The 10,773-nt window shown below is 34.9% G+C and overlaps 3 protein-coding genes and 1 long non-coding RNA gene across 4 annotated transcripts in view; 1 reads left to right on the top strand and 3 right to left on the bottom strand.

The window, feature by feature from the left end:
• LOC109208910 (probable mannitol dehydrogenase) overlaps nt 1-812 on the bottom strand; it is a 4,703-nt gene extending 3,891 nt beyond the window's left edge. Inside the window, exon 1 of the mRNA XM_019372069.1 lies at nt 715-812. Coding sequence (XP_019227614.1) covers nt 715-812 — 98 coding nt within the window. The remainder of the gene's footprint in view (nt 1-714) is intronic.
• Nucleotides 813-1,442: 630 nt separating this feature from the next.
• Nucleotides 1,443-4,159, top strand: LOC109208904. Its single transcript, XR_002065270.1, has 3 exons — nt 1,443-1,697; nt 2,603-2,680; nt 4,078-4,159. It is a non-coding gene; the product is annotated as an uncharacterized LOC109208904 (long non-coding RNA).
• Nucleotides 2,860-5,794, bottom strand: LOC109208903 (probable mannitol dehydrogenase). The gene is made up of 5 exons (XM_019372061.1): nt 5,514-5,794; nt 5,267-5,380; nt 4,115-4,628; nt 3,347-3,500; nt 2,860-3,221 (listed from the first exon to the last, which is right to left on the bottom strand). The coding sequence occupies exons 1-5, from the start codon at nt 5,609-5,611 to the stop codon at nt 3,019-3,021; spliced, it is 1,083 nt and encodes a 360-aa protein (XP_019227606.1). The 5' UTR covers nt 5,612-5,794; the 3' UTR covers nt 2,860-3,018.
• Nucleotides 5,795-7,563: 1,769 nt separating this feature from the next.
• LOC109208905 (8-hydroxygeraniol dehydrogenase-like) overlaps nt 7,564-10,773 on the bottom strand; it is a 4,939-nt gene continuing 1,729 nt past the window's right edge. Inside the window, exons 3-5 of the mRNA XM_019372062.1 lie at nt 9,005-9,515; nt 8,154-8,307; nt 7,564-8,048 (exon numbers count right to left, since the gene is read on the bottom strand). Coding sequence (XP_019227607.1) covers nt 7,846-8,048; nt 8,154-8,307; nt 9,005-9,515 — 868 coding nt within the window. The 3' untranslated portion in view covers nt 7,564-7,845. The remainder of the gene's footprint in view (nt 8,049-8,153; nt 8,308-9,004; nt 9,516-10,773) is intronic.

The following is a 10,773-nucleotide window of genomic DNA, read 5'->3' on the forward strand; positions in this document are numbered from 1 at the left end:
AATCCTAAAGCTCAAGTCAATGCGGTTACCTTGAGAAATGGAAGAGCATTAGAAGAAGTTCCAAAGAAAAAGAAGAATACAGCTCATCCTGAAGGAGAATTAGTTCCCAAGCCAGTTGAGGGGAATGAGAAAGATGATAAAGGACCCGAGCCAGTAATTGAGACTAGGCCACCGCCTTCGTCTCCACAAAGACTGCAGAAGCAAAAACCGAGCTTCCTCCCTGTCATTATATGCAATTCTCAACTTATTTACATTACTAGCAACTAAAGGATTTTAAATATAAGATAATAACACATTCCTTGCACGGTCATACCAAAATCTAGACAGTGAGAGTAATCAACTCACCCATAAGCAATGGAAAGACTGGTAGCTCGAGGGGTTTTTCAAGTGCACCAAGCAAGATAAGCTTCCCATTAGTCTTCAATAGCCCAACCAATGGTAAGATAGGGTGAGTAGCAGCGACTGTATCGAGAATGCCATCCATTGTGCCCATAGCAGCCTATGGAAACAGGAACCACAGTTGAGTACCACAGTGTTATTCTATGAAATAGAAGTTGGTTTTTATTCTGAATGATTCAAAATATAATTTCCTATTGTTGAAAAGACACAACATATTCGAAAAAGACGTATACAATTTTTGTAGNATATATATATATATATATATATATATATATATATATATATATATATATATATATATATATATAAAGGTACCTTCTGGAGAATTTGAAGGGGTAGAGGAAACCAGAAGTGTCTCTAGCAGCCCAACCAAATGCCATAACTGGGTGCACTTCCTCTGGTGATTTCTCCATATCCGAATTCTTGAATTTTTTACTAACTCAAAGATAATTCAATTTAACTGTACAATTCTGCTACAAATATAACTATAAGGTATTACTTATTTGGTGGTGTAACTATAGCAATGAGAAGGAAAAATGTAAAGTTATGGCTGTATAAGTATGGTATAGACTGATGCATTAGTCAATTGTTATAAGTATTTGTCAATAGTTAAGAGAACTAAATTCTTTGAAATTTTGAATTGCTTCCTGCCATAGTTGCCGATACGGAAAAAAAGGCAGCCCGGTACACCAACTTCTCGCTATGCGCGGGTCTGGGGAAGCCGGACCACAAGGATCTATCCCCGGACCACAAGGGTCCATCGTGCGCAGTATTACATTGCAATTTTGCAAGAGCCTGTTTTCTCGGCTCGAACTCGTGATCTCTTGGTCACGTGGCAATAACTTTACCAATTAGGCAAAGGCTCCCTTCATAATTGCCAATACGGACCGGAGTTAAAAAAGTGTTTTTATTTTTGAATGGACCTTAGACACAACCTATTGGCCTTCATAATTGACGTTTCGTTTATTTTAAGAATTATTTGAGACACCAAAAAATGGTTGACAAATTTCTGTTTTTAAAATCACTAACTCAATACTCACAAATTCTTTTTTTTTGGGTCAACCACAATATTTATTAATTATAGGTAGCACTAATTTTTTTTAGTGCTTAAAAAAAAACACATCTTTTATGTTACCTTTAATACCATGCTTTTATATTCACAGAAATGACATCACAATGTTAAGACCATTACTTTAAATTTTTTGTTTTTTTTCTTAAACTTAAAATGTAACTATATGAAAAACATAGACTACTGATGCAATATCGGAGAAGGCAAAGTTCCAGTAGCGCCATCACTCGTAAGTTATTCTTCCATATTTGTTATAGTTAATGTCTGAAACAACAAGCCCAATCAATACCTACAGCTTCAGTTAAGATTGAAACAATTGGAACTGGAAACTAAAGTTAATTAGCAGAGAAATTTGGTAATTTTGTTTTTACAGTAATGCATACTAGCCGTTTGATAAAATGCTTAACAGAAGTACCTGCCTTTCTTGTCAATCAATTTTTAAATTTTATAAACTGTAACTGGACCTTTCAGATTCTGGGTATCCTGAATTGTATTATTGAGATATGAAGAAAAGAAAAAGAAGTAATCTTTGCTACCAATAGACAGTGATTAATTCTTGATAGTGAAGTAACTGAAAATATGCTGACCGATGAGCATGAGATCATGAGTATAGACGGTAGTCCATAGATAGAGTAACGTGAGTGTAGAGGCTTAGTAAGGTGCTGAAGTTCATAAACATAGTTGTGCAGAAGCCTGTGAGAAAAATAGTAGTATAGTGGATTTATAGCAGAAACTGAGCAGCGCAGAGGCAGAAGCAAAAAAGAGAGAGAGGAAGTAGAAGCAAAGAAGATGGAGTGCCTGGTTCTTTAAGGAACAATATTAGCATCTTGAATATGTTATTCTTTAGGTGAACAATATAGTATGTTGTCAGATGCTTAAATTGGATGCACATTCAAGATGTTTACAAGGATTATCTAGCTTGTCAAACTCTGGTTTCCATAGGCTTATGAATTGGTTAGATGTTCAGGAATTCTACTTTATGATGCTGAGACTATTTGGTGGTTTCATTGTTTGTTAGCTTATTTGCACTATACTGGCATGATTTTATTTTCTGTGGCTCCTGTAGTTCAGATTATGTAGGACTGATATCTTGAATTGAATGAGTTGTAAAAGTTTCTTCTTATGTAATGTCAGATCTGATGGAAACATTGCATGTGCCAGTCTTATGTCACTCATTCGCTTTGTGCTTCTCAGTGTGACTTCTATGACAAGGTTAGTTTCTGGATTTCGGTTACTTGTAATGTTACTTGTTGATGAGAAATATGTTCTCCGATAAGAGAAATCACCGAACACTTTTCACCACTGGTGGAATTTGCTTGATTACTAGATCATATAGGAGTAATTAGTTTCCATCTTCTAAAGAGAGTAACTCGTGAGCAAAAAGATTTGGCTTCATAGAAGATAAAAGACTTCCCATTCCAATATTTGAGAAGCTACTCATAATTCATTATATATTCTCTAAAGCAATGTTTCACAAGAAGGAATGAAACTCGCCGTTTCATGCTCAAAGTATCATAAAATACTAGAATTATATGAAGTAAAACTCTTAATCATTCTGCTTTGAGGGTCTTAGCAACATCAATGACAAAACGGTATTTAACATCAGCTTTGGCGAGACGCTCCATTGCAGTGTTTACATAATCCATCGGAATGACTTCAACATCTGCTGTTATATTGTGTTTTGCAGCAAAATCAAGCATTTCTTGTGTCTCTTTCATCCCCCCTATCCCACTTCCAGCGACGAGCTTCCTCCCTGTCATTATATGCAATTCTCAACTTATTTACATTACTAGCAACTAAAGGATTTTAAATATAAGATAATAACACATTCCTTGCACGGTCATACCAAAATCTAGACAGTGAGAGTAATCAACTCACCCATAAGCAATGGAAAGACTGGTAGCTCGAGGGGTTTTTCAAGTGCACCAAGCAAGATAAGCTTCCCATTAGTCTTCAATAGCCCAACCAATGGTAAGATAGGGTGAGTAGCAGCGACTGTATCGAGAATGCCATCCATTGTGCCCATAGCAGCCTATGGAAACAGGAACCACAGTTGAGTACCACAGTGTTATTCTATGAAATAGAAGTTGGTTTTTATTCTGAATGATTCAAAATATAATTTCCTATTGTTGAAAAGACACAACATATTCGAAAAAGACGTATACAATTTTTGTAGGACACATCTATTTGGGGAAAAAGTGCCTTGGTTATATTTCATCTATATATATACCTACCCCACCATCCCAAGTTATCGATCAGTTAATTTTCCATATGACCTTGAGTAACCTTTACTTTATCATTTGGCTCTTTATCATTTTACTCTCCTTCAGAGTGTCTTATCCACTCACTCTAAATTCTTACAAAATCAGCTGAGAGATTTAAAAGTGTTTTGAAACTTTTATTTGAGTGCACAATAGAAGATTTCTGAGTGGTTAGTTGTATCTTGGGAGTAGCATGTCACTTAACTATTGCATCAGGATAGCAGCATATATCTCTGAAAACAGCTAGTTTTTTCATATCCGAAGCTTCATCCCTTCTTTTATTGTTAATTGTTGCATATTGTTCTTCTAGTTAGTATTTTTCATCTTTAGTGTTTTATCCTATAACAGATAATAGAGAAAAAGAGTTGAGTTTAGAAGTAGCTACCTGCAGCTGATCCGGATCAGTGCTAATTAAAAACGAATCAGCACCGAGATGTTCAATGGCTTCCTTCTGTTTCCTTTGAGATGTACTAATTACCGTTACCTTTAACCCTAAAGCCTTGGCAAACTTGACACCAACATGACCAAGTCCACCAAGACCTACTACACCAATATGAAGACCTGGTTTATCTAGTCCAAAGTATCTCAACGGGCTGTAAGTTGTAATTCCAGCACAAAGGAGAGGGGCAGCAGCAGCTAGGGGCATGTTTTCTGGGACATGGACGACAAAATGTTCATCAACAACAATCATGTCCGAGTAGCCTCCATACGTTGGTGTTCCATCAAGGTAGGTTGCACAGTAGGTAGCTATTCCCTTGGAACAATAGTTCTCAAGATCATTGGTGCAGTTTTCACAAGACCGACATGATCCAACTAGGCACCCCACACCAACTTTCTCCCCAACTTCAAATTTCTCCACCTTGCTACCAACCTCAGTTACTTCACCCACAATCTCATGTCTGCATCCATCATAAGAGTTAGAATTCAAATTTTAATTATAAGCAAATAGAGCTATTGAATTTGAAGGTTGCAAGGAATGTTCCTTAACTGAGCCAAAAACACTTGGACCTTAGGCAAGAACTATTAATGTTTGAGTTATATTTCAATACACTTACTGTCTAAAAGAATTTTTAGACTATCAAGTCACATAACCGATAACTACCAGTAACGGTCCATACAAAGTGGGATTAGTAACATAGAGATAAGCCAGGTTACTATCTAGAAGAGGTTAAAATATGCTGATGGTGTAAAATTTCTTTATACCGTTAGTGCTTATAAGTTAAATCCTAATGTTTTGACAAAGGACAAATTTCTCGGATGTAAGCATAAATGACCTTTCTCTGAACTACTTCATACAGTTTCAGCAACAAATTCTCCTGTTTTAAATCAGGGGCACTCATGCCCACCTCACAGCTATGATTTCTTAAATGTAATTATTAAGAGGCTATTTCCTGGCTAAACTAAAATTTATGGTGGTACCATAGGTCAAGAGCAATATTATAAATATGCAATATGTGGTAAATATCTGAAGCTAGTAAAAGAGTTCTGCATATCTATGAAATATAATACTTTCAAGATTCTAAAATTGAGACCATACCCTGGGACCATAGGATATTGAGAAAATCCCCAATCATTTTTCAGTTGATGAAGATCAGTATGACAGATACCACAATAAAGAATCTTCAATTTTACATCCTTATCACCAGTTGCCCTACAAACACATCATTTGAAACCAAAATAACACAAACATTAATATTCAAGATGACCCTTTAACCTTAAGTTTTGATCAAAATCAAGATTTTGTCCTTATTACAAAAAATGATATCTTGTATAAGATCAATTACCTTCTGGAAAATTTAAAGGGGGAAAGTAATCCTGAAGTGTCTTTAGCTGCCCAACCAAAAGCCTTAACAGGGCGCACTTCCTCTAGTGATTTCTCCATATTCCAATTCTTGAATTTCCTCTTTTCTTTTAGATGAAAAAGTTTAAGGAAAAATGGGTGGTTCAGATAATATTATTATGGGTAGTGGAACTCTGGAAATAAGTGAAATAAAGTGCAAGTGATGGGCTGTTTGTTAATGGTGTACAAGTATGGCAAATTGATGTCATTGGTGATGTGTTATAGAACTAATAAATTCTTGATAATTTGCTTTTGCTTCCTTCCAACGGTTGCCAATATGGACTATTGGCCATCTTAAATGATAGTAATAGTTCTTTAAACATAATTTGGACACGTTTGAGATCTTTGTTATTACCGTCATTATCTTTATCATTTTCTCCAAAGAAAAAGAAGTTAATAGAATAAACTTTAGTAGCTTACTAAAAAAATGGTGGACAGACCAATGTTTGAAAATGACTTGAACATCCTGGCACCATCAATAACTCAATATTTCGTTTATGGTCAACAAAGGCGAATTTAGGATTTTTATGTGCCACTAAAGAAATGGAGAAAAAAGCAATATCAAGTGAGAATTGTTCCCTGTTCCTCTAGGTAAATAACTAGGACTTAGGGGTGGCAAACGGGCGGGTCAGGTTGGATATGGGCGGGTTGAAAATGGGTAATTCAAAAAACAGATAAATTATCCGACCAGACCCGTATTTAAGACGGATAAAAAACGGGTTATCCGGCGGATAATATGGATATCCATATTATCCATGGCTTCTTGAATACGATCACTTTTGGGAGAATTCCTAGTCTCCCAAACTTGAGGAACCCCCAATTTAAGGCTTTACAAATGTAAAAGTTAACACTAGGGGTGTACATAGGTCGGGTTGGTTCGGATTTTACAATTACCAAACCAAACCAATTGTGTCGGGTTATTAAATCTAAAGACCAAACCAAACCAATAAAACTCGGGTTTTTCAATCTCTGTTTTCTCGGGGTTTTGGGTTTTTTTTATGGTAAGATCTTCGTAGAACAAGACATATAACGTATGCTCAAAATATTTCTTTAATCCTAGTAAGATACAACTATATAAAGTATTTTCCAAGAAAATAATACAAAATATGAGATGTGTCATGGCATTATCCTAAAATATTCAACAATAAAGATAATAAAATTATGCAATATAAATATTGCTAATAAAAAAGACATAATAAAAATAAACATAATCTAAAAGTACTAAGTCATGCTAAAATAAATAGACTAATAAGAGAATGTTAATTACATGACTAAACGCTAAAGAAAAATATAGGTTATGCATTTTTATCTAAATTATTGCAAAACAAAAAATAGATATTCAATACATTCCCTTTCGTAATATTGAATTTGTTAGCATTAGTATTGATTTGATTTTGGTTTGGGGTTTATTTAGCATTATTAATTTACTAATATTAATGGCTATAAACTTATTGGAGCATTCAAAAGTTCTAAGTCCAACCTTGAAATAATACCTTAAAAGATAAAATTATAAAAATCTTTAAGAAATATTTATAAATTACATCACAATAAGTATATTTATATATTAAATATATCTAAAATTTCTATATATGTAATGTCGGGTTGGTTTGGTTTCGGTTTGACTTTCTATAGTTAAAACCAAACCAAACCAAACCAAACCAATTATGGTCGGGTTTTTTTTTTCCAACACCAAACCAAATCAAACCAAACCATAGTCGGATTTTTTTCTTGGTTTGACTCGGATTTTCGGGTTGGTGCGGTTTGTCGGTTTCCTTTTACACCCCTAGTTAACACATTAGGTATCCATTGGTTATCCATTTTCTAAGTGGATAATATGGTTTTTATCCATATTCGACCCGTTTTTAAAAAGTTCATTATCCAACCCATTTTTTAATGGATAATATGGGTGGATAAAATATTTTCTTTTAACCATTTTGCCACCTCTAAACTAGGTATTCAAGCAAGTGCATCATTCAGCTTTGTTAGAGCATGTGTACGAACAGATATTACATACATAAAATTCCTACTTTGGCGGACAGACTTGACGTGTCCCATAAATCCGCCCTTGAGTTCAAAGGAACGACGCCAGAAGTTGTGATAAAATAGCATAGCCAAATAGAAAAATACAAAGTAAACTAAGACAAACCAGAAAGTCTCAGTCTTTTAAGATTGGACAACTATAGAGCTAAGCAAAGACAATGCTATTACTTAGACTTTTAAACACACGAGCTGAGAAAATAGACAGTGATTTTCAAGAACCAAAAAATGGTTTGAGCTTAAGCAGAGTTCGAATGGTTGCCAATATCGAGCACGAATCGATACTTCACATCAAACTTCAGTAGGCGATCGACAGCAGTGTTGACATAGTCCATTGGCACGACTTCAACATCTGGTGTTATATTATGCTTTGACGCAAAATCTAACATTTCCTGAGTTTCTTTTATTCCTCCTATAGCACTCCCAGCCACTAGCTTCCTTCCTGTTTTCCACATTATGTACGTCAGTATCAAGTTTAATAGTTTAAATTATATACACCGTTATTGTAAGAAAGGAAAAAAAGGAAAAGAAAAAGCGATGTGCTTACCCAAAAGCAAGGGAAAAACTGGCAGTTGAAGTGGTTTTGCATATGCACCAACCATAACAAGCTTCCCATTAGGCTTTAACATACCAAGTAATGGTAAAAGTGGATGATCTGCTGAAACTGTATCAATAATGCCATCCATTGTGTTCAATGCACCCTGTTATAATAGCCAACATAAAACAAAGATTTAAATTACAGATGGTAAAATCAACCCATTTTTTAGTAATCCGTCCAAGTTTAAACAATTTTGACCATGACCTATTTGTTGACTTGATCTAACGGATTAAATCAGAAATGATCCATCAAACTATTGAGTCAAAGCATAAGCCAAACCTAAACAAACAAATTTGGAAGAACTCAAGCAAATGATTTGAGAAAAAATACCTTTGCTTTACAACTTCTTTCGGAAAAGAGGGAAGATTGGGTCATGTTGGGTGGGTTGAGTATGACGATGACCTGTTATTCGACCATCTTGACCCAAAAAATTTTTTTGACAAGTTGGGTCATTACTCTGGGGTCTTGGGAAACAAGTTATCCCATGATTAATTATCTTGGGATTAGTTATCCCGAGATTGTTATTCCATCCTCCTATAGGGATAAAAATAACATTACAATCTCGGGATAACTAATCCCCGGATTAGTTATACGGCGAACTTATCCTAACCAAACGTGGAATAAACTCATTTCAAATTTAATCGCGAGATTAATTATCCCTTATCCTGGTATCCCAATGTACTAATTAACCAGTTTAGACCTGCCCAAGTTTGGCCTATCCATTTGCCATCTCCAATTTAAAGCAACATAACATATACAATATCCATTCAACAAATAAAAAACCACTGCATTATACACACCTGAATCTGCTGAGGCTGACTGCTAAGTACAAAAAGATCAGCACCAAGATGTTGAAGAGCTTCATCTTTTTTACCAATAGAGGTACTAATAACTGTGACTTTAGCTCCAAAAGCCTTAGCAAATTTCACAGCCATATGACCAAGACCACCAAGACCAACAACACCAATGTGCATTCCAGGCTTATCAAGTCCAAAATATTTCAAAGGACTATAAGTTGTGATCCCAGCACATAGTAAAGGAGCAGCTTCCATTGGCAAATTCTCAGGCCAATGAACTACAAAATGTTCATCAGAAACCATGATATCGGAATAACCTCCATACGTCACTGTTCCATCGGCGTTAGTACCATTAGCAGTCGGTATCTGACCAGGACAGTAATTCTCCAGATCATTGTCGCAGCTTGCACATTTGCGACATGATCCTACCATGTATCCAACTCCTACTTTATCTCCAACTTTAAAATTCTCAACTTTTGTACCGACTTCAGTCACCACACCCACAATCTCATGCCTATGTCAAATAATTCAAGTAAAGACTTCAGTTCTATGCACGGATAGTATAAAAAAACATTTTATACAATCAGATTATCTTGGTACATATGAGTTGATTATCGGATAAACATGTAACTAGCTTTAGTATCACAAATTACTACATAGTGAAAAAATTTTATGTATTTAATGAATATAAGTTAAATCCTTTAAGGAAATAAACAAACGTCAAATACGTTAATGTTCTGTAGTTTCGAACCACTTCCTCTGTTTTCAATTTAGATGACACATTGACGGCGGCTTGGTTTCGCTATCGCTCATGACTTGGAATATAGCCATGTAGTCGTCGGTTTTACTACTAGAATGCCTATGAGATAGTGGTTGGCCTTTCGAATGCCTTCATCCTGACTTTTCTAAGATGCCCTTTACGACTATACTATAAAGGACAGGGGGTGTTCATCTTTTGGAAACTTAGCTACTTAAGTCCTTCTCAGAAAGTCCTTAGCGACAGTCAATTTGACTAAGCTTTGAAGCTAAATTAGATGAGTTAAATTCAATATTTTAAAAATAAAATTTAGATATTCAAAAACTATATGAAAAGTACTATAAGTTGCAATTTTTCTCATGTAAATATGATAAAAAATATATTTTAAAATGTTGGTCAAATTACATAATTTGACTCTCGGTAAGCGAAATGTGTCATCTAAATTGAAACGGGGACATTATTACTTTGACAAGTTGTAGGGGCATGGAGTAGAGTTATTGGCTCTAGAGTCAGTCCCACCTACATTTGGGGCAGGCACTGAAGGTAAACTTTATTAACCCATTAAAGATTTAAAGGCTGTCTTCACTCCATCACTTCTGAGAATATTAATAAGATTTAAATCTAGTGAAAATTAAATGTACCCCTCGAGATCTAAAAATAATACACAAGAAATTTTTATAGGATCATTTTTTTCTATTAAAATTGTAGAAATTATGTTGAATCATTTCCTCGTATCATTTTTTGGGTTTGAAATATTGTACAAAGATTAATTCTTTCTTATTTTGTGTACGTAACTGTCGTGTAAACATCAAATGGACAAGTTTACCCTCTAAGTGTTAATTTAATTATATGTTTTCCTTCTATTTTTCGCACCTTACTTTATTTTGATTTTGTTCCATTCGACGCATCACATACTTTAATCCTTTTATGACATCAACCTTTTAAAGTTATATCTTTCAATAAAAAATGATGAAGAAGAGGTACTCTCTTTTTAAAATCAGGGGGGGGGGGGGGG

The sequence above is a fragment of the Nicotiana attenuata genome, unplaced genomic scaffold, assembly GCF_001879085.1.
Source record: "Nicotiana attenuata strain UT unplaced genomic scaffold, NIATTr2, whole genome shotgun sequence".
Lineage (NCBI taxonomy): Eukaryota > Viridiplantae > Streptophyta > Magnoliopsida > Solanales > Solanaceae > Nicotiana > Nicotiana attenuata.

Coding starts and splice junctions, on each gene's coding strand:
- LOC109208903 (XM_019372061.1), bottom strand. CDS start 5,611: ATGGAGAAATCACTAGAGGAAGTGCGCCCTGTTAAGGCTTTTGGTTGG. Junction 4,629..5,266: donor CAATATCCTATGGTCCCAGG/GTATGGTCTCAA, acceptor TGATGGATGCAG/ACATGAGATTGTGGGTGAAG. Junction 3,222..3,346: donor AGTCTTTCCATTGCTTATGG/GTGAGTTGATTA, acceptor ATATAATGACAG/GGAGGAAGCTCGTCGCTGGA.